General features: G+C 46.7%; 1 protein-coding gene across 1 annotated transcript in view; it reads left to right on the plus strand.

The window, feature by feature from the left end:
- Positions 1 to 24109, plus strand: part of prmt3 (protein arginine methyltransferase 3) — a 209185-nt gene that overhangs the window by 40383 nt on the left and 144693 nt on the right. Inside the window, exons 9-10 of the mRNA XM_078220999.1 lie at positions 8082 to 8203; positions 15161 to 15260. Of these exons, the coding sequence (XP_078077125.1) occupies positions 8082 to 8203; positions 15161 to 15260 (222 nt within the window). The remainder of the gene's footprint in view (positions 1 to 8081; positions 8204 to 15160; positions 15261 to 24109) is intronic.

The raw sequence follows: 24109 nt of genomic DNA on the forward strand, positions 1-24109 counted from the left end.
TGGGCCAACGTGTAAATGATCAATCTTATCTGAATGTTCTATCAGGCCAGTGGGGATCTGTGTCCTTTTGAAGCCAAAAGATGTTGTCACTAGTACTTCATAGTTAAAGCTTTAGAGTTTATTTATTAGTTTCGCAAATAGGCTTGTATTAACACTGCAATGAAGTTACTGTGAGAATGCACCAGTCACCACACTCTGGCGTTTGTTTGGGTACACCGAGGGAAAATTTAGCACCTAACCCGCACATCTTTCGGACTATGGGAGGAAACCAGAGCACCTGGAGGAAACCCACGCAGACACGGGGAGAATGTGCAGACTCCACATGGACAGTGACCCAAGCCAGGAATTGAGCCCAGGTCCCTGGCGCTGTGAGGCAGCAGTGCTAACCACTGTGCCACCATGCCACAAGATGCTGAGTAGAAAGCACAGCGCAAACAGATCAATACAAAGAACATTCTTTTATTTATTCTTGGGATATCAGCAGCGATGGCAAAGCTCCATTTATTGCCCATCCCTTGTTGTCCTGTTCATTGTTAAATGCAGTTTATGATCTGTATTGGATACTTAATAAGATTTGTTATGTTTTCTGTCGACCAATAACCTTTTAAAAGGAATTCCCACAACACCAACGGAAAAGGAAAATTGATGGACAAGATTTCACTTTTTTTTTCAAACTCTTACTGTAACAAACAAACCAAAATCAACGTAATCCAAACATTAATTAACAGACAAATGATACTTCAACTAAAGGGGTAAAGTTCGCTTTAAGTAGTTGATACAGTGAAGATAGAAATCATAAAATCACAAGCATTTACATTACTCCTTGCGCACAGGTTGCACCACATGAAGATCTAATGTTCTCTGACTTGGCTACCGGCATTTTCCATTCAACCGATTCTGCCCTTGAGTGTATTCATCAGCAGGGGTTTCTGTGTGAGGTTCCCGGGCATGGTTAACACTGACAAGATGCACATGTACAAATGCCCTCTCGTTCTGGCCATGTCAGTCCTGATGATGTAGCTTTGCAGAGTTTCTTTTCAACCAGCCAACCAACATCACCCAGGTCGCGATCTGAGCTCCTGATATAAACTCTTAAACGATTTCACATTCCTGAGCTATTCCCATCACTTTTAGGATCCAATCCCTGCTATCTCGCTCATACATCACTTCCCCAAGAGCTTCTGGAATTCTGATTTTCTCCTTACTGCCAAACAGAGAAATGACTTTTTTTGTAGAGAGCTTTGCTTGCATCTCTACACACAAATTCTGTGTTCTGCAACTGAGCTTGCTGCAGCAGAACAGGCTGGAACCCGACACCACCCCAATTAGCTTTAATTAGCTTTTTTTTTTGCTTTTGTCCCTTGGATCTCAGCCAGGATTTAACTTCCCTGAAATGGTGTCATATCCAAGAAACCCAATTAACCATCATTTCCAGAATGCTTCCCAGTTTCACTTTGGAATTAAAGGGACCATCACAAAAGAAAATACAGGCTTTTCCCAAAGGGCAAGGATCACCTCTTACACTGCATTAATTAGGTATTTGCTTGTAGCCTTTTTAAAAAAAAGTCAAATCTTTTAGGGATTTTGACGTATCAAAGCTTTTTAATTGAAATATCTAGTTTCCAAATTCTTAATATCTAACAATGGGTCCTCAGTTGTGCCATGACCTAATAAGATATGAATGAGTAGTATTTATCATAGAATCCCTACAGTGCAGAAGGAGGCCATTTGGCCCATCGAATCTGCACCAACCACAATCCCACCCAGCCCCTGTCCCAATTACCCCACGTATTTACCCTGCTAGTCCCCTTGACACTCTGGCCGGAATTTTACCGGCGGGCAGCCGCGGTTCGGAGAACAACATTCCCCGTTGACCTCGGGCAGGATTGTATGAACCTCAGGTGGATGTGCTGGTAAAATTCCACCCTAAGTGTAATTTAGCATGGCCAATCAACCTAACCCGCCAGCCTTTGGACTGTGGGAGGAAACCTGAGCACCCGGAGGAAACCCATGAAGGCACGAGGAGAACTCCACACAAACAGTGACCCGAGGCTGGAATCGAACCTGGGTCCCTGGCACTGTGAGGCAGCAGTGCTAACCACTGTGCCGTCCTATGAATCAAGTAGAATGGATTAAGCATGATGCCAGCGATACATAACAAACAAAAATCAGTGAAGGCAGTGTGGAAGTTTCTTAACCCTGAGAGCCCAGGTTCCCTCGAGTGCTAACAGCATAAGCAAAGTCTTTATTCTTCTGTCTCTGAAGTGATGTCGAACTGTGTCTCAGAAGAATTACACCACAGAAGCAGTGAAACTGTGCCGGTAAAGACTCTTGAGTTCTCAACTTTTATCAATATTTTTGACTTGCTCTGGTTCCTTATTAGGAAAAGTCTGAATTAGCGCTTTTCATTGGCTAAGAGGGAGGGTCATTTGGTCAAACTCCGTGGCCAAAATTCTCCCCAAAAAATTCCAAGTGTTGAATTCGCGGGAAAACTGGAATAATTCACATTATTTTTTTCACTGGGAGTTCACACTAAAATCTCCCACGCTCTGTGCACTGCCAGAGTAAATGTGGGGTTATGGGGATAGGGCCTGAGTGGGAATATGGTCGGTGCAGACTCGATGGGCTGAATGGCCTCCTTCTGCACTGTAGGATTCTATGATTCTATGTGTTGGAGGAATACATTCCTTTTAGACATCTTAGCAGTTTTATACAACTGAGTAGCTTGCCAGGTCGGAGTCAACTGCATTGCTGTGGCTCTGGAGCCACATGTGGGCCAGAATAAAGGACATTAGTGAACAAAATGGCTTTTCTGTTCACTACTCGCTTTCAATTCCAGATTTTAAAAATAATCAATTGAATTGAAATTCCATCAGTTGCTGTGTAGCGATTTGAACCCTTGTTTCCAGAACATCCTGGGCTTCAGGATTGCTAGTCCGGTGACATTAGCACTATGTCACCATTTCCCCCTAGTTTGGTAAACTGCTCTCTCACCACTCTTTGTTCAAGTCCCTTAAGTTTGACTTTAATTCTATTTGTATAAATGGCATTTGCCTCCATCATCTTGCCAGTCTCACACCAGCTTTAACTCTTCCTGAAGTTTCCTCAGTTGGCTAGTTGTTTTTATTATTCATTTTACGGGATGTGGATGTCGCTGGCTGGGCCCAGCATTTGTTGCCTATCCCTAACTGCCCTCCATTTCCGAGGGCATTTGAGAGTCAACCGCACTGTTGTGGCTCTGGAGTTACATGCCGGCCAGACCGGGTAAGGACAGCAGATTTCCTTCCCTAAAGGACATTTATGAACCAGATGGGTTTTTACAACAATCGTCAATGGTTCATGGTCACCAGTAGACTTTAATTCCAGATTTTTATTGAATTCAAATATCACCACCTGCCATGGCAGGATTTTTACCCGGGTCCCCAGATCTTGCCCTGGGTTTCTGGATTACTAGTCTAGTGACAAAACCACTATGCCACTGCCTCTCCCTAGGTGGCGAGAGTGTGATGCAGAATGATACCAGCTGTGGTAGTTTATGGAAGTTACCTCTTTGCCTTGACCTATGTTTGATGTGGACTGGTGCCTCCTAAACTCCATAACCAATTATCTCTTTGACAGGAATACCAGTGGTCCCATGTGGACTATGACTAATGACCTAATTTCCTATCCATTTCCTCTCTAATGTTGTTTTTTAGCAACTGTACCTCTTTGCTTTCCCCCGGACACGCTCAGAACCTCTAGAAGGATCCCTCTAGCCTGTGTACTATCTCTTGGAATGTCACCCACTGATATTATCAGTGTTGTCTCTCTACCACCTCACTCAATCCATCGATTCAGTGGTAGGTTGCTTGGCTGAATGAAATCTTGGGTGGGTCACAACTTTGGCCAACTCAGACTGACCATAGCCAATCCTGCAATCTCTACTCTCTCGCCATTGGCTCCTACATCATTGCTAATCGCCTTATGCTCGACCAGGCCATTCACAGTTTTGACATCCTGCATGAACCTGAGCTGACTTTTGAACTGCACATCCTATTGGAGTTCAGACGAATGAGGGGGGTATCTCATAGAGACTTATAAAATTCTATCAGGACTAGACAGGGTGGATGCAGGAAGGATGTTCCCGATGGTAGGGGAGTCCAGAACCAGGGGTCACAGTCTGAGGATTCAGGGTGGACCATTTAGGACAGAGGTGAGGAGACATTTCTTCACCCAAAGAGTGATGAGCCTGTGGAATTCATTACCACAGGAAGTGGTTGGTGCCAAAACATTGAATGTATTCAAGAGGCGGCTGGAGATAGCACTTGGGGTGAATGGGATCAAAGGTTATGGGGAAAAAGCAGGAATAGGCTATTGAGTTGGACGATCAGCCATGATCGTGATGAATGGCAGAGCAGGCTCGAAGGGCCAAATGGCCTCCTCCTGCTCCTATCTTCTTAGGTTCTATTTTTTGTTCAGACAGCTAACTTCTAGCTCCAAACATTGGCTGTTACATTAGGATGAAGGTGCAATACGAATGCATCTTTGTTGTTGTACTATCTGGTGACATAAGGCTGTTCCATTAACTTTAGGGAGTGCAAAGTCTGCTATATTTATTCAGTATTCTTTTAATATCAAAGTTATTCATTATAAAAAAATGAAGAGAACAACCTATGGCCTAAAGCTTTGCGGGTTCAATGGTAGCCTGCCATTATTCTTAATATCTTGCGCTTCTAAAATGTGTTTGAAAATCCATTCTTATCTGCTGCATTAAAATGAGCTGCATCAATTCTGCAATGACAGCGTTTCTCATGAAGAATACATGGATGAGTAGAGCTTCTGGTAAAAGTCTGTTTGTCGCAGCGCGGTGCGATCCCACATTATCCCAGTAGCTTCATAATGCTGTCCTTTTTACTGTCATCAGAAATCTCAAAAGGAAATTTAACTGCAATATAGGAAAGGAATAGTGATACATAACAATCCATTAAACCTAATCAAATCCTATAGCTAAACATTGCATCAGCCATGAACTCCTTGAATTTTGGCAGGTCTTATATTTAGGCTGATTATCCATTTTGACTAATTGTATCTTTAAATGAACAAATATAGATTTAACCAATTTACACCTCTCTGTGCAGAGAGATAGCATATATGCATTTAATCCATTTTAAGGCACTGTTTTTCATATCATTTAACATCATTTGGGGGGAGGAAATTACTGACTGCCTCCATAGCTGGACACTATATTGAGTCAGAAAGTATGTAATGGCTATAGTTGATTTATTGGGATTACTGTATGTTACTGAGCAGTACTTAGAATCATACGGCACAGAAGAGGCCCTTCAGCTCATTGAGTCCGCACCGACGCATTAGAAACACCTGCACTTCAGCCGGGGGGTGATGATCTGTGGAACTCTTTGCCACAGAGGGCTGTGGAGGCCAGGTCATTGAGTGTTAAAGACATGTCGTTAAGACAGAGATAGATAGGTTCTTGACCAATAAGGGGATGAAGGGTTACAGGAAGAAGGCAAGAGAATGGGGATGCGAATCATATCAGCCATAATGGAATGGCGGAGCAGACTCAATGGGCTGAATGGTCAGATTCTGCTCCAATATCTTATGGTCTAACTCTCACCTAATCCCATCTGCCAGCATTTGGTCCATAGCCCTGAATGTTATGATGCGCCAAGTGCTCATCCAGATACTTTTTAAAGGATGTGAGGCAACCCGCCTCTACCCACCTCCCTGGCAGCGCATTCCAGACCGTCAGCACCCTCTGGGTAAAAAAGTTTTTTATCACATCCCCCCTAAACTTCCTGCCCCTCACCTCAAACCTATATCCCCTTGTGACTGACCCTTCAACTAAGGGGAACAACTGCTCCCTATCCACTCTGTCCATGTCTCTCATAATCTTGTACACTTCGACCAGGTCGCCCCTCAGCCTTCTCTGTTCCAACAAAAACAACCCAAGCCTATCCAACCTCTCTTCATAACTTAAATGTTACATCCCAGGCAGCATCTTGGTGAATCTCCTCTGCAGCCCCTCCAGTGCCATCACATCCTTCCGAGAATGTGGTGACCAGAACCGCACACAGTACTCTAGCTATGGCCTCACCAAAGTTCTATACATGACTTCCATGCTTTTGTAATCTATGCCTCGATTGATAAAGGCAAGTGTCCTATCTGCCTTTTTCACCACCTTATTAACATGTCCTTCCGTCTTCAGAGGCCTGTGGACAAACACGCCAGGTCCCTTACTTCTACAGAACTTCCTGGTGTTATGCCATTCATTGAATACTTCCTTGTCAAATTACTCCTTCCAAAGTGTATCACCTCACACTTTTTACTTCAAGGTTTTTCATGTGATAGCACTATATAACAATATATAATTTTCGATCCTATTTTGGAGGAAACAAACTTTCTTAAATCTTAAATTCACAGTTCATGTTATTGGTTTAATGAGATTTAAAAAAAATATATTCTTGAAGTATCATTTGAGTGCACTTTTAAAAAAAAACCTAAAATATACCAGAGGGTTTTCTTTTAATTCTTGATAGCACGAGGCAACGTTGGGTACCTAATTTTGACAAGGAAAATAAAAGTTATTGTTCATTCTTAAGATGAAAAAAAAAGCTCTTCCATTCTGTGGTTCCATCGCGCACAAAAAATAACGCTAAACATGACCTCAAGTGATGTATAAAATCTTAACCGTCATCAAAAAGCTTCAGCTGACGTTTTAATTGGCCAGTTTGATGTGAAGATAAAAATGAAGAGGCATCTTATAAAATAAAATTGGTTTTCATGCAATATGCCAAAGTGGGTTTGAAATCTCTAGCTACTGTTCTCTCAGAATTCAGATCCGGTTAATGTAATGACTGAACCTCTTATACACCACATTGAGGGACGCTGGCCGGTGTAGTTTTATTCTGGGCCGTGGATCGAGAGTCGCGTTGCCGGTTCCTCATGAGGAAAGCTCATACTTGATATAAAATAATTGTGCTGAGGAGGGGAAATGTTCGGCCCAGTTCTGATGTCTGTTCAATAAATTCCTGATTTGATTTGACTTATTATTGTCGCAATTATTGGTGTACAGTGAAAAATATTGTTTCTTGTGCGCGATACAAAGCACACTGTACATAGAGAAGGAAATACGAGGGTGCAGGATGTAGTGTTACAGTCATAGCTAGGGAGTAAATTCCAGTGGTATTCAGTGTTGGTGATTGTTTTAGGAGGATCGCATTGGCTGTGATAGAATGGCCTTCCATTCCATGGCACACTGTGTACATTTACACGTGAGGGCTTGCCACTTGGCATTTAGAATTTGGAACTAGAATCAAGTAATTTGTAAGTGCTGGGCGGCACGGTAGCACAGTGGTTAGCACTGCTGCTTCACAGCTCCACGGACCTGGGTTCGATTCCCGGCTTGGGTGACTGTCTGTGTGGAGTTTGCACATTCTCCTCGTGTCTGCGTGGGTTTCCTCCGGGTGCTCCGGTTTCCTCCCACAGTCCAAAGATGTGCAGGTTAGGTTGATTGGCCATGCTAAAATTGCCCATTAGTGTCCTGAGATGCGTAGATTAGAGGGATCAGTGGGTAAAATATGTAGGGGTGGGGCCTGGGTGGGATTGTGGTCGGTGCAGACTCGATGGGCCGAAGGGCTTCTTTCTGCACTGTAGGGTATCTATCAAAGATCATTTTGAAAACAAAACATTTAAAAGTTGTGGATACCTTTCCGCAACTGTGATATTTTGGGACAGCGTGGTGGCACAATGGTTGGCACTGCTGCCTCACAGTGCCAGGGACCTGGGTTCGATTCCCGGCTTGGGTCACTGTCTGTGCAGAGTCTGCACGTTCTCCCCGTGTCTGCGTGGGCTTCCTCCGAGTGCTCCAGGTTTTCTCCCACAGTCCAAAAGACGCGTTGGTTAGGTGCATTGGCCATGCTAAATTCTCCCTCAGTGTACCCAAACAGGCGCCAGAGTGTAGTGACTCGGGGATTTTCACAGTAACTTCATCGCAGTGTTAATGTCAGCCAACGTGTGACGCTCAAGAATAAACTTAAAACTTATCTGCCAATCAAGCCTTAACATGTTAAATTGACTTCCAGGTAATTTTGGATGTTGGATGTGGAACTGGGATCCTATCCATGTTTGCAGCTAAAGCAGGGGCCAAGCATGTGATTGGAGTTGACCAGTCTGAGATCATTTACCAGGCCATGGATATTGTAAGGTAAAATGAATTTTGTACTTGGCTTTTTTCCTCCCTGAGCTTCCAGGGCCATTGTTTCTGGCATTGTCTTTAAAATTACTGTTTTAATGAGATTGTTCTTTTGCCATGGAAGTCAGGCAGGAGACGGATTGGGGGTGCTGGGAGAAAGAGATAACAGAGAAGGACAGTGATAAGGATCATGCATAGGAAATAAATTTTTTCCAGCTTGAGTAATTATTCTGTCCAGTGTAACATTAGCTGTCATGATAATGGCATATTCAGGAAGATGGATATGGTGCGTGCTGGGCCAGGGAATCATTAAAACTTAAGGAGGTAGAAGTTGCCCGCTGATTGGATTTCACTGTTTACATCCAGGGATCCCCAATAAACAGCACTGAGGGAGAAACACAGCACGGGGCTGGCGTGGCCTCATTCCCCACCAGTTCTGCCCCATGCAGTGAGTTAGTAAGATTGCTAGCTAAGTGAGTTTCATTGATGCAGGGAAAAGACTTTTGGTTTAAAACAGGGCAGGATTATCAACAGATTAACATGATCTTTAGGATACTGAGGCTGACTGTCTCTTCGGACCTGGTACTTAGGTCCTGGGGAAAGTCTTGTGCAGGTCTGACAACTTGTTATCTGAAGTTTTGGTTCTTGTTTCTTAGAATAGAATCCCTACAGTGCAGAAGGACGCTATTCGAGTCTGCACTGACCACAATCCCACCCAGGCCCTATTCCTGTAACCCCACATATTTACCCTGTTAGTCTCCCTTGACACTGGGGTCAATTGAGCATGGCCAATCAACCACCCGGAGGAAGCCTACGCAGACATGGGGAGAATGCGTAAACTCCACAAATACAGTGACTCGAGGTCCGAATTGAACCCGGGTCTCTGGTGCTGTGAGGCAGCAGTGCTTGCCACTGTGCCATCCCTAAATGCTACCAGTCAGACACTCCGATGCAATGGAAATCCAAAGTGACAAAGTTGCATTGCATTTCGACCTGTACTTTTTGAAATGAATTTTTGGTCTGCTCTGTGCAATAATTCAAGTTGTATGGTCCAGACGTCAGATTGCTGCCTTTTCAAAGCTCATTGGCCACGTATTTGTCAATTGTGCCTTTTTGTCTGACAATTCTAGAGTCGTTTGTCTCTCTAACAAACCTCTTCTGTGTTTTGGGGAGGCAGCTGAGTATTAAAGATTTGAACTGGTGTCCCGTAATTGCAGTGGGTAACAGCTACTCTCTTCAGTAACTTGCATAATTCTTGCCTGTTCCCTCTCTCGTTTTGTTTCCTCTCACTACAGCCGTTTCCACGGTGGCACAGTGGTTAGCACAGCTGCCTCACAGCGCCAAGGACCCAGGTTCGATTCTGGCCTTGGGTGACTATCTGTGTGGAGTTTGCACATTCTCCCTGTGTCTGCATGGGTTTCCTCCGGGTGCTCCGGTTTCCTCCCACAGTCCAAAGTTGCATAGGTTAGGTGGATTGGCTCTGGTAAGTGCGCGTGGTTACAGGGCCTTGATGGGATGCTCTTTTAGAGAATTGGTACTGACTCGATGGGCTGAATGGCCTCCTTCTGCACTGTCAGGATTCTAGGACTCTGGAAGCTTTTTACACAGAGGATGGTGGATGCCTGGATCTCGCTGCCGGGGGAGGAGTGGAAGCAGATATGATAGTGACTTTTAAGGGGCGCCTTGACAAATACATGACTAGGGAATAGAGGGATATGGTCTAAGGAAGGGTAGAGGGTTTTAGTTCAGTCGGGCAGCATGGTTGTTGCAGGCTTGGAGGGCCGAAGGACCTGTTCCTGTGCTGTAGCTTTCTTTGTTCTTTTTTTTTTGGAAGTGCTGCTGCAGAATTGGCCACCGGATGATGTGCATAGTTTGATTTGCATTTTGATTGTATTTTCGATCATCTGAAGAAAAATGCTATTTTCAGGCTCTCAACATTATTACAGAATGCTGATAATAGCTTTCATTTAATCTCAGCTGCGTGTGAGATGGGAAAGGAGAGCGGAAGTTGAGATTTTAAAAATTCATTTATGGGCGTGGGCATTGCTGGCTGGGCCAGCATTTATCACCCATCCCTAACGCCCTCCATTTCAGAGGGCATTTGAGAGTCAACATTGCTGTGGATCTGGAGTCACATGTAGGCCAGACCGGGTCAGGACAGCAGGTTTCCTTCCCTAAAGGATATTAGCGAACCGGATGGGGTTTTTTACGACAATCGACAATGGTTTCATGGTCATCCAGATTTTTATTGAAGTCAAATATCACTATTGTGCTGCCCAGGGAGGTGGTTGGAGCAGGTAGGATAGCGGCATTTAAGGGGCACCCAGACAAATACATGAATAGGATAGGAATGGAAGGATATGCACTCTGTAAGTGCATACGGCTTTAGTTTAGGCAGGCATCATGATCGGCGCAGGCTTGGAGGGGCAAAGGGCCTGTGCTCTACTGTTCTTTGTCCTTTGATCTGCAGTGGTGGGATTTGAACCCAGGTCCCCAGATCTTGCCCTGGAACTCTGGATTACTAATCCAATGACAATACCACTATGCCACTGCCTCCAATGGAATGTGGCGGAGGCTTTTCATCGCATGGAAGGAGGCCATTCAGCCCATCCTGTCTGTGTCAGCTCATTGAAAGCACGATCCAGTTATTGCTGCTCCCCTGCTCTTACCCCTGATCCTTATGTTATTTTTTTCCCTTTTCAGTTATAATTCCATTCCCCTTTTGAGCATTGCGATTGAACCTGCTTCCACTGCCTTTTCAGTTAGTGCATTCATCGTAACTCACTGCGCTCAGCAAATTTCTCCTTATCTTCCTTCTGCTTTTTTTGCCTGTCATTTTCTGAGTTCCTGTTCCCAGTCAGTATACTGCTGACGTGGGCAGTACAGACATTCTCAGTGCGAGAGAGAGAAATGGAAAGGCTAATTATCTTGTATGAATGTTGCAGCATTTATACTGTGGGTCAGTCATGACGGTAGCACTTTAGTGAAGTCTGGAAGTAGCTCGCTTGCCTGATGTCTTGACTGGGCTGCAGTGCAAAATAAAAATATGGCTATACACCATTATAATGTTCACTTTAACCGGTGAAACCTTTATTAACATTTGCCAAGTAGAATCGTAGAATCCTATGGTGCAGAAGAGGCCGTTCGGCCCATTGAGTGTGCTACGACCACAATCCCACCCAGGCCTTATCCTCATAATCCCATGCATTTACCCTAGCTAGTCCCCCTGACACTAAGTGGGCAATTTAGCATGGCCAATCCACCTAACACCCACATCTTTGTACTGTGGGAGGAAACCGGAGCACTCGGAAGAAACCCACGGGGAGAACGTGCAAGCTCCACACAGACAGTGACCCATGCCGGGAATTGAACCCGGGTCCCTGGCGCTGTGAAGCAGCTGTGCTAATCCACTATGCTACAGTGCCAACCACTGTGCCACCGTGCCGTCCGTGTAAGAACTGAAATGACGACAAGGGCCAATTATTCCATTGACCCGCAGACTGCAGAAGCTATTGCGTTTGAATCACCTCTGCTTTTTGTCTTTCCCATATCCTACGTCTCGCAGATGTGTTCTCACTTTTTAATTCCCTCCTAAGAACCTTGAATAGAGGTGGAAACATGTGAAGATGCCAAACATGGTTTTTTTTGTAGACCCAAAACTGTAAGATCCCTGAAAGTGGCCACGTAGGTAGATAGGGTGGTAAAGAATGGGGGGCATGGTGGCACAGTGGTTAGCACTAATGCCTCACAGCACCAGGGATCTGGGTTCGATTCCCGGCTTGAGTCACTGTCTGTACGGAGTCTGCACGTTCTCCCCATGTCTCCATGGGTTTTGTCCGGGTGATCCGATTTCCTCCCACAGTCCAGAAGACATGCTGGTTAGGTGCATTGGCCATGCTAAATTCTCCCTCAGTGTACCCAAACAGGCGCCAGAGTGTGGTGACTAGGGGATTTTCACAGTAATTTCATTGCAGTGTTAATGTAAGACTACTTGTGACACTAATAAATACATTTTATAAAGTTTAAAGAAGGCATATGCCTTTACTGGTCAGGGCATTGAGTACAAGAGTCAGATATCATGTTAATCATAGAATCACTATATACAGAAGGAGACCATTTGTCCCATCAAGTCTGTACTGACCACAATCCCACCCAATCCTATTCCCATAACTCCACACATTTACCCTGCTAATCCCCCTGACACTAGGGTCAATTTAGCATGGCCAATCAACCTAACCTGCACATCTTGGGACTATGGGAGAAAACCGGAGCACCCGGAGGAAACCTACGCAGACACGGGAAGAACGTGCAAACTCCACACAGATAATGACCGAGGCTGGAATTGAACCCAGGTCCCTAGCGCTGTGAGGCAGCAGTACTAACCACTGTACCACCGTGCTGCCCATCCACTGTACCACCGTGCTGCCCAACCACTGTACCACCGTGCTGTCTGTGTTGCAGCTATATAAAACTTTGGTTAGGCCGCACTTAGAGTATTACATTCAATTCTGGTTGCCACGTTACAAGAAGGATGTGAAGGCTTTGGAGAGGGTGCAGTAGAGATTTACCAGGATGCTGCCTGGATTAGAGGATATGAGCTATAAGGAAAGGCTGGACAAACTAGTGTTGTTTTCTCTGGAGCGACAGAGGCTGAGGGCAGACCTGATAGAAGTCTATAAAATTATGAGAGGCACAGATAGGGTTGACAGTCAGAATCTTTTTCCCAGAGTTGCAATGTCTCTTAGTGGGGGACACACACTTTATTAGTCACAAGTAGGCTTATATTCACGCTGCAATGAAGTTACTGTGAAAATCCCCCAGTCGCCACACTCTGGCGCCTGTTCGGGTACACTGAGGGAGAATTTAGCGTAGCCAATGCACCTAATCAGCACATCTTTAGAAACCAGAGAGAGAGGCGGAAAGTAAAAAGGAGATGTAAGGGGTAAGTTTTTTTACACAGAGTGGTAGGTGTCTGGAACACGCTGCTGGGGTGATAGTGCAGGCAGATACGATAGGGGCATTTAAGGGGCTTTTAGATAAGCACATGAATATGGACCAAGAGCAGGCAAAAGGGATTAGTTTAATTTGGCACAACATCGTGGGCCGAAGGGCCTGTTCCTGTTCTATGTTCTGAAGTCAAATCAGAGGGAGTGGGAAGTAGCCCTGAGTATGCTTTCTTAAACCTGGGCTAGTGGAACGTTTGAGGGTGACCTGCTAATTGCTATATTAGCCTCTTTACTCTGTGGTAGGCAGAGAGATCTAGGTGCACTGTCAGGTTGAAGAAAAATGTCTTTCATTTATAGAGTGGAAATTATTTTCCATGGAAATTGCGCCATAAATTTTCACTGAGATGCCCTGTGCATTCCATATGCCAAGGTTATTGGTGGATTGTCTTAAACTATTTGGATGAGTTAGTTAATTTGCTCTACTCTGCTCCTTCAAGGTATAGACAACAAACTTTTCATCTCCCTTTTTTAACGCTTGTGAACAAAATAAAAAATCTCTATGTCCCTCTCTTTGGCTCCATAGTTTAGCCTGTTGTCCCCTTTGTCCTCCTTTTCTCTTCCATCCTTCTTCCTGTCAGGCACCTTTAGAAATTTATGTTCCTCTCTGTCCCTGGTTGTCTCTATTATTCATTCTTTCTTTACTTAATCACACTTTTTTCTGTCGGTCAAGGCAGCACAGTGGCACAGTGGTTAGCACTGCTGCCTCACAATGCCAGGGACCAGGGGCTCGATGCACGGTTTGGGTCACTGTCTGTGCAGAGTCTGCAGGTTCTCCCCGTGTCTGCGTGGGTTTCCTCCTGGTGCTCTGATTTCCTCCCACAGTCCGAAAGACATGCTGGTTAGGTGCATTGGCCATGCTAAATTGCCCTTTAGTTTCCCAAGATGTGTAGGTTAGATTGGTTAATCATGGTAAATTTGTGGGGTTATGGGATAGGGCGATGGAGAGGACCTGGATAAGAAGTCTGTCAGAGTGTCAGTGTAGACTTGATGGGCCGAATGGCCTCCTCTACACTGTAGAGATTCTTTGATTTGAGATTCGCAGCCCAAATTATTTAATCAGTCTGTGCTAGCATGTGACCAATGCTGTAAGTTAAGTGGCCTGTGATTCACACGGGTAGCATGTTGTAAGTTTATTAAAATATTAGCAATGTGGTATTGCAGACAGGTTTGTTGTAATTATGCAGCGAAATTAGTTGCAATTTTATTAGCAAGCTCCTTTTTATTCATTAATGGGACATGGGCATAGCTGACTGGGCCAGCATTAATTGCCCATTCCTCATTGTACTTGAAATGAATGACTTGCTAGACCATTTCAGAGGGCAGTTGAGAGTCAACCACATTGCTGTGAATCTGGAGTCACATGCTGGCCAGACTAGGCAAGGACGGCAGATTTCCTTCCCTAAAGGACATTAGTGAACCAGATGGGTTTTTCTGACAATTGACAATGGTTTTATGGTCATCAGGTGGAAAGAAAGTCCACCCACTGACAAAAAGAAACAACACCAAGAGAATAGCTGAGGATGAAGCACCAGCAGACAGCATAGAATCATAGAACCCCTACAGTGCAGAAGAAGGCCATTTGGCCCATCGAGTCTGCAGCGACCACAATCCCACCCAGGCCCTATCCCCACAACCCCACGCATTTACCCTAGCTAGTCCCCCTGGCACTAAGGGGCAATTTAACATAGCCAATCCACCTAACCCACATAGCATGCCAAGGATCTGACTTTGGGCAGAGGGTGTAATTGGCCACCTAACCTAATGTATCCACCCTTGGTTTGATACCAGATTGTTGTCTGATGACACTCCTGTGGAACCCCACGGGAACTTTTAATGTTTTCAAGGTGCTATATGGCAATGTCAGTGACAGGAAATTTGATTGATGGGTTTCAGTATTAAGTTACTCTATGGGTGCTACACCATTCCATGTTTTTAAGTAACTTCTTCTCACTTGTACTCCCAGGGAAAATGAACTGGATGGTGTCATCACTCTCATTAGAGGAAGGGTCGAGGATGTCGAACTTCCAGTTTCCAAAGTGGACGTTATTGTTTCAGAATGGATGGTGAGTCTTTCGCCGGAGTTCTACTGGCCTACCCGCCACGGGAATCGGAGCGGGCGAGGGGCCAGACCATGGAAAGGTCCATTGACCTTGGGCGGGATTTTCCATCTCGGGTCGAGCAAGGCCGGAAAATCCCCCCCATCTGTTTTTAAAAATGAGAAATGCGTAAGGTTGTCACAATGTGAATTGTAATTGCCTGACTATACCGGAGCAACAGCACTTTTCAGGTCGATAAGTTACCATTTGCTTTCAAAATCTTTTCTCTTCACTTCTTTGGCAATCCATTGGAGTTGAGGCTGACTTGCTTCCCCATTAGAAATCAGTTCTCAGGTGACTAAGGAGTCCAATGGGTGACCCATAGTTTCTGTCACAGGTGGGGCAGACGGTGGTTGGAGGGGCGGGTGGATGGGGTGCCCAGATTGCTACGAGCTCCTTTCACTGTCGAGATCAGCTTGTCCTCAGCAATGGAACTCAGTGTATTCAGCTCCAACCTGGATGCCGTTCCTCCACTTGAGGTGGTATTCGGCCAGGGATTCAGCTCTGATGAAGGGTCACCCAGACTCGAAACGTTGGCTCTATTCTCTCTCCACAGATGCTGTCAGACCAGCTGAGATTTTCCAGCATTTTCTGTTTTTGCTTCAGATTCCAGCAGTATTTTGCGTTTATTCCCAGATGTTGGTGGGGTTTTTTGCATTTTTTTCAAGGAGGCTTTGAGGGTGTCCTTGAAGCGCTTCCTCCGCCCTCCTGGGGCTTGTTCGCCATGTCGAAGCTCCGCGTAGAGCACTTGTTCTGGGGGTCTTGTATCAGGTATGCGGATGGTGTGGCCCACCCAGCAGAGCTGATCGAGCGTGGTCAGTGCTTCGATGCTGGAGATGTTGGTCTCGGCCTATTCTCTCATCTGCCCTGGTGAAAGGGTTGATGATGTCTTGGAACTCGGCCTGTAGTTCAGTGACAGGGGATGGGATGACATTGGACTTGGCCTCCAAGCGGCGGAGGTTGAACGGATTCCCGTTTGTTCTGGAGTACAGCTCCACACTAGTGGGGGGCTTGCTGAGGGTGAGGTGGAGCATTGCAGCAAGGAAGAAAGGGAAGAGTATTGGTGCGATTACACAGCCTTGCTTGGCCCCAGGCTGAATGGGAATTGGGCCTATGGTTTGCCCCAGGCCAATGGGAATTGGGCCTTTGGTAGATCCATTGGTCAGGATCGCAGCTTGCATGTCATCATAAACTGGGCGGAGGATGGTGACGAATATTTGGGGACATCCAAAATGGAGAAGAACGTTCCATTATCCCTCATATTGGACAGTGTCAAAAGCCTTTGTGAGGTGAAAGAAGGCCATGTACAAGGGTTGGTGCTGTTCCCTACATTGCCCTAATAGTTGCCGCGTGATGACAATCATTGTTGTGCCCCTTAGTAGGCAGAGTCCACATTGCGACACTCAGAGGAGCCCTTCAGCCACAGGGAGAAGGTGAGTAAGGATGACTCTTGCGATGACCTTCCCTGTGCTGACAGCAGGGAAATTCCTCTGTCGTTACTGCAGTCGCACGTATCACCTTTCTGAAGATGGTCACGATTACGGTGTCTCTGGGATCTCCCCCTTCCAGTTAAGGGAAATAAGATTCTATTTTTGCACCAATAGTGCGTCTCCGCCATGTTTTAGTGCTTTGGCGGGGATTCCGCCTGCCCCTGATGCCTTGATGTTCTTTAGCTTTTTCTACCTCATGCTGGGTTGGGGGTTGTGCTGAGATGTTGTCAGATGGCATGCTGCGGGATGGAGTCAAGGACACTCACATTGAAGACAGAAGGTGGGATTTTCCGGCCGCGCTCGCCCCAAGACTGGAAAATCCCGCCCGAGGTTAACAGACCTTTGCATGGTCCATATCTCACCTGCTATGATTCCTGTAGCTGGTGGGATGGAAAAATTCCGCCAAGAGTCTGTGTTAAGGAGGTCTTTGTAGTGCTCCTTCCAGTGGGCACTGACTGCCTTTCTGTTCTCAATGAGCACCTTTCCATTCTTTGTCAGCAGTGGGGTGGGGCCTTGGGTGCTGGGGCTGTAGGTGGCCTTGACTGAGCTGAAGAAACCTCGCGGTTATGGTTGTTAGCTAATTGCTGGATCTCCTGCGCTTTCTCAATCCACCAGCTGTTCTTTAGGTCATGGGTCTTTTTGCTGGACCTCTGCCTCCAGCTGTCTGTAGAGCTGCTTTCTTGCTCTCTGGCTGGGTTGCTGTTTCAGGTTCAGAAGTGCCTTGTGTTCGCAGCTTATCAGACCCTGGATCCCCTGGTCGTTCCTATCGAGCCCGTCTCAGTGTTTCCTGGTCGAGTGACCAAGCGTCTCTTTGCAGGTGCTGGTTATGGAGCCTTGAGGGCAGCCCAGGCGCTGTGAACACTCTGTGTCTCTGGCTCACCAGGAGTTGTCAGATTGGCAGTGAGGCACTTGCTGAATGTGGGGCAATCTAGAACAAGAGGCCCCAGCTATAGGTTGAGAGGTGGTAGATTTAAAACTGAAATGAGGAGGAACTACTTCTCGCAGAGGGTGGTGAATTTGTGGAACTCGCTGCCCCATCGCGCAGTGGAGTCTGAATCATTGAATGGCTTCAAGAGGGAGATAGATATATTTCTAATAAAAGAAGGGAAAGAGGGATATGGGGAACAGGGGGGAGGTGGATTTGAGACCAGGGAGTGATCAGCCATGATCTGATTGAATGGCGGAGCAAGCTGTAAGGGCTGAATTGTCTACTTCTGCTCCTAATTCCTATGTTCCTTTATGCGTGACAAATCTATTGGAATTCTTTGAGGATGTAACTAGTAGAGTTCACCAAGGAGAACTGGTGAATGTGGTTTACTTAGACTTTCAGAAGGCTTTTGACAAGTTCTCACATAACAGACTATTATGTAAAGTTAAAGCATATGGGATTGCTGGTACTGTCTTGAGATGGATAGAAAGCAGGTTAACAGATAGGAAGCAAAGAGCTGGCATAAATGGGTCTTTTTCTGGTTGACAGACAGTAACCAGTGGGGTACCCCGCAGAGATCTGTGCTAGGACCCCAACTGGTAACATTATATATTAATGATTTGGAAGAGGGAACGAAATGTATTATCTTCAAATTTGCAGATGATACGAAGTTGGTTGGGCGGGTGAGTGTTGAAGAGGATGCAGAGGTGCTTCAGCATGATTTGGACAGGCTGAATGTGTGGGCATATGCTTGGCAGATGCAGGATAATGTGGATGAATGTGAGGTTGTTCACTTCAGTAGCAAGAATAGGAAGGCAGATTATTACTTGAATTGGTGCAAATTGAGAGAGGTGGATACTCAGCAAGACGTTGGTGTTATCGTGCATCAGTCACTGAAATGAGCAGGGGTGGGGTTCAGAGTCGATGTTGAGCACTCCCAGAGCAACTCCCGCCTGGCTGTGTGCCACTCTGCTGCCCACCTCTGCTGGGTCTGTCCTGCGCGGCTGCACAGCAACTTGGAAGATGCCACGTACTGTGTTGAACATCACGTGCACCTTAGCAGGAACACTGAGATCTTGATGTATTTTTACTGCTGGATTAACGAGGCTTCATTAAGTAGCATCTCTCATTTCCCTTGCTGGTTCTCTTCATTTCTGCAGCTTCTCCAGATATCCTTTGCTGTCAGTTTCAAATTTATTTCTGCTGTTTCAGAATTATAATGATTTCTTTCTCCTTGTTTATGTCTCTGTCTCCCCCCTGCCTCCTCCCACTCCCTCACACACACAATGTTCTTCTTCCCTCTATGCTTTGCCTTTCCTGCCTGTCACTCTTACTGTGTTTGACACGATTCGAATCTCTGTCCACTTCTGAAGCTGCCTTGCCCATTCTTGGATGTTGGCATTTTCTGTACCTTTTCTAAAATGGAGTTAAATCTGTCACGATGTAGTTGACTGGATCGGGGGGTGGCGCGGTGGCACAGTGGTTACCACTGCTGCCTCACAGCGCCAGGGACCTGAGTTCAATTCCAGCCTCGGGTCACTGTCTGTGTGGAGATTGCACATTCTCCCTGTGTCTGCGTGGGTTTCCTCCGGGTGCTCCGGTTTCCTCCCACAGTCCAAAGATGTGCGGGTTAGGTTGATTGGCCATGCTAAATTAGCCCTAGTGTCGGGGGGATTAGCAGGGTAAATATGAGGAGTTTGGGAATAGGGCCTGGGTGGGATTGTGGTTGGTGCAAACTCGATGGGCCAAATGGCTGCCTTCCACACTGCAGGGATTCTATGGACTGGTGAGTCAGGCTAACCGGGCTGAATGGCTGATTCCTGTCTCTGTGTTTTCTCGGTCCGTCAAATCAGTCTGCCTGCTCCTGCCACTGACTCGGGGGTCACAATATTTACTCAGGGCCAGGAAGGAGGCTGAGGGCGATATTCAAATGGAACGCCGGGAAGTGTATGACCTGGAGGGCTTTGAAGAGATTTCCCCACCCAAATTCCAGCCAGATTTCCAGGCTGCCTGGTGTGAAGGTAGCCGGGAGCAGATATCTGGTAGATTGGATACTGGGGTTGGACAGTGGGGGGGGGGTTGTTGTTCATTGTCGGGTTGCATTGTTTTACTGTGCCTTTACTGTTGGCATAAGAACAAGAAAAGGAGATAGCGTGAGAGTGAAAAAAGAGGAATTGTTATTTATTCATTTTTATTTATTAGTGTCACAAGTAGGTTTACATTGAGTCATTGAGTCATAGAGCAATACAGCACGGAAATAGGCCCTTCGGCCCAACCGGTCCATGCCGACCATGGTGTCCTTTCAGCAAGTCCCAATTGTCCCTGCAATGAGGTTACTGTAAAAATCCCCTCGTCGCCACACTCCAGCGAATGTTCAGATACACAGAGGACGAATTTAGCATGGCCAGTGCACCTAACCAGCACATCTTTTGGACTGTGGGAGGAAACCGGAGCACCCGGAGGAAACCCACGCAGACATGGGGAGAATGTGCAAACTCCACAGAAACAGTGACCCAAGCCGGGAATCGAACCCGGGTCCTCGGTGCTGTGAGGCAGCAGTGCTAACCACTGGGCCACAGTGCCGCCCCTGAAGCCCCTGGGTGGGGAACTGTATGGGGAGCGTGCGGGAGCTGGAATGAAGGCAGTCTCATTTGGAGAGGGTGTCTGGGAAATTCATCGGTCTGCGGTTAGAGGGGTGGGGGGTCGGCGGGGTGGAGGGGGGGGGGGGGGGGGATTGGGAACGTACAGCGTGCTTGGTAAACATGTGAGGCAGCTTTCATGTCGAATCAGGAATTTTAATTTCCAATTTTCTTCGGGTCAAAACTGCCAGAGTTCCCAAAGGAGTGGCAGCGCTGGCAGAGCAGCTGGACTGTGACAGGTTAATGTAGTGGAGGTGAATGCAGTACCTGGATAATAATACTGCAGCATTATTAATTTATTACGGTATTGTTGCGATAAAGAGAATCCTTTTAAAATGATTTCTTTATGTGGGTGGTAATATTTTTTTCTCGGTCCTGAATCACTGCAGTTCAATGGCGTGTCACAGAGTTAAGTTCTTTTAAAGGTCACTGCGTGTAAGAATGGATTTTTGGAAATATCTGCAGTAATTAGGCCAGGCTCGAAAAATTGCGAATAAATATACTGCGCAGCTGTTTAATATTCATTATTTCCCCCTATTCAATTTAAAAAACAATGGGTACACAGAGCAGTTTTACAAGCTTAATGGTTCACTTTCTAAGCTGTAACAGCTCACTGGTTGCGTATGAAAATTAAACATTGTGAGTGTTTGTTCCAACTCGTGTGAATTGTTGATTAATGTCGTGTTTTAGACAGATAATGCAGGGAGCACAGTGCTGGCGAACAGTCCCAAAGCAGGATGATAAAAAAATGAAGAGAATACGTTTCAGACTTTGAAACAGTCTGATATTTTTATTAGCTGCTGTGCACAGTCAGAATTTAGGAAGCTTCGAAGTGGTTAAGGAGGCATATGGCATGCTTGTCTTCATCAACCGGGGCATTGCTTATAAGAGTTGGAAATCATGGGCCCGATTCTCCCATCGCGACGCGCTAGTTTTTTGGCGCGTCAGATTGAGAGATGCGCGTGGGGATGCATGCGCATCTCCCACCCCGGAGAGCAGGCGCAGTTGGGACCGCGCTGCGAACCGGCGGGAAGACCAGGTAAGTGATTTGAATCTGTTTGTAATCTATTTTAAATGTGATTATCGGGCCCCGGACTGATAGCATCTCCCCATCCGCCAGGAGTATTTCACTCCGGTGGGGTTTACAGTAGCTCCCCATTTTTGGGGAAGTAGCAGGAATCCCCGCTGCAGTGAAAGGGGGGGGGGCAGTCGGGCCCCCCAGAGGTCAGGCAGCCCAGGTGTTCCCCCTGGGCATGGGCAGCCTGGCAGTGCCAGCCCATGTTCCCTGGTACTGCCCAAAGGACAAAGTGTCCATGCACAGGTGGGCACCTGGCACTGCCCACTGGACAGTGGCCAAGGGGTTGGGGCCTATGGGGCAGTGCCAAGGGGGCGGGGCCTATTGTTGGGATCGAACGGTGATCGGTGGGTATGGGGGGGGGGGTCCTGCTGCCACTCTGTATTGGGATCGGTTGGGGTTGGAAGGAGGCCAGCAATTTTGAGGGGGGTGGGGGGGGGGGGGGAAGTGGGGGGCAGTGGTCTGCCTCCCATGGGGAGAGTCTGTTTCCCTGGGGGGGGGGGGTGATTGTCACTGCTGGGGGATGGGGGGGACTGGAACTTGCAGTGCTCTGGGACGGGGGGGTGGGGGGAATGCTTGTGCAGGCCGCGATCGGGCAGTGGGGGGTGTCACGAGCGGCAGCACTGCAGGGGTCCCGGGCTGGCCAGCAAACTGCAGGCTGACAGTTCGGGGCCACTGCGCAAGCGCAGAGTTCCGGAACTTTCAGACTCCGGCGTGAATAGGTCCCGCCCCCCCGCCAAGCTTTTAATGATATTCACAATTGTGACCTCTGCAATGCACAGAGTGTGGGAGATTTGAGTCTGAACTCCCACTGGGAAAACTATCGTGATTTACGTCATTTTTCCCACCAATTCAGCATTTAGAATTTTTTTGGGAGAATCGCCCCCACCTTGTCTGTCTTGAAGAGGCCCAACAGAGGTCACTATGGTGAAATGCCAACCTTAGACATACTCGTAGAACTTTTTCATCACAAACACCACGACAAACTGTCTTTTTGGATCTGGGAATACCTCCCCTCTGCATCCATTAGGGTTTGTGATGCGTATGCGACTGGGCGTCCTGTCCCATCATCCCAGTGGTGTGATAATACCATTCCTATCCCACAGTTTTCAATGAGTGGTCTCAGGGAGTCATAATAGGCTAGTATATTTGTTGAGACAAATTGTTGCTTGACTTCTGCAAAGGCTTTCTCTTGTGGCATTTACCATGGCCATTCCTGATTTTCTTGACCGTTTGTGTCGCCAAGTTTAGTATGAATTTCCCATAATAATATATGAAAACTAGGAAAAGCTTCAGCTCCGTTGTGTTCCTTGGAGTCAGAGCCCCTTTTACGGCCTTCACCTTCTCTTTGACAGGGTGTAATCCATCCTTGTCAGCTCTGTACCTGAGATATGTTACCTCGTTTACCTGGAACACACTTTTTAATCGGACGCCAGCATCAGAAAAAAGCCCTAAGACCTCCTCCAAACTCTCCAAATGTTCCTTTGCAGTAGCCCCACACTGGGCACCCCTTGAAGGATGTTCTCCGTCACCCTTTGCAAAATGGCACAATTTGAAGACACCCCAAAGGGCAAACGAGTATGCTCATACAGTCCTTTGTGAGTATTTATGGTGATGTATTTCCTGGGTGACATCGCCAGTTGGAGGTAGGCGTGGCTTATGCCTAATTTGGAAAATATGTGACTGCCAACCAACTTCGCAAGCAAGTCTTCTACGCGCGGGAAAGGGTATCTGTCTCAGCGGGGGGCTCTGTTGACCATCAACTTATAACCACACAGAGATAGACTGAATTGTCACGTTTTAAAATTGCGGCCCATTCAGCAAATTGTACCAGGTGCATAATGCCAAGTTTCCTCTAGAAGTTTCAATTTGGCCTCAACTTTGGCACACAGGGCAGAGGGGACCACTTGTGCCTTGAAGTAGTTAGGTCGGGTCTCTGGGTTCACGTAGATCTTGGCCCTAGTGCCTCTAAAGTTCCCGAGGCCTTCTTGGAACACTTTGGGATCCTTCCCGATGACTTTGTATGAATTGCCAGTACCCATTTTAAAGAACTGTTGCCAATCCAGGTGGATTTTCTGTAGCCAGTCCCTTCCCAAAAAGCTGGGCCCTAGCCCTTGCACCACAATTAGGGGAAGTCGGGCTGTCTGTTGACCAGGCAAAACTGGGGTTACAGTGGTCTCAATAATACGTAAGGGCTTCCCAGTGTATGTGTCCACAGGTTTGAAAGCAAGATACCCAATCAGAGTCCCCAAAGGTTTACTCCCTATTAATAGATACAGTGGCTCCTGTGTCTACCTCCATGTCTCGGGGGTGGCCACTTATCTTGATTGGAGCCACTTTGGGTGCAGTGATGCAATTTAGCCGTATCAATTTCTCACTCTCAGACTGGTCAATTTGTAAAGCCCTGAGGTGGCTTCGCCCTTCGGCCCGGGCAATACGCTGAACTTTGCCTGTTTCAGTAGCCTTACCTGGGGCAAACCCAGTGACTACAAATGCAGCATGGATATGCTTGCTCCACACCATATTGTGGAGAGACTTCCTGTCTCATTCTGGAATCTCACGGCACCTGATTCCAATCGCCCTTTCTTGGCAGCAAATGGAAAACGTGAGAGTTATCCATTGGGGATCCGGTTCTGTGGTATGGGGGTCACCCAAGACTGAGGATGGTACCGTCTATGGGTCCC

The sequence above is a fragment of the Mustelus asterias genome, chromosome 9 (assembly GCF_964213995.1).
Source record: "Mustelus asterias chromosome 9, sMusAst1.hap1.1, whole genome shotgun sequence".
NCBI classification, from domain to species: domain Eukaryota; kingdom Metazoa; phylum Chordata; class Chondrichthyes; order Carcharhiniformes; family Triakidae; genus Mustelus; species Mustelus asterias.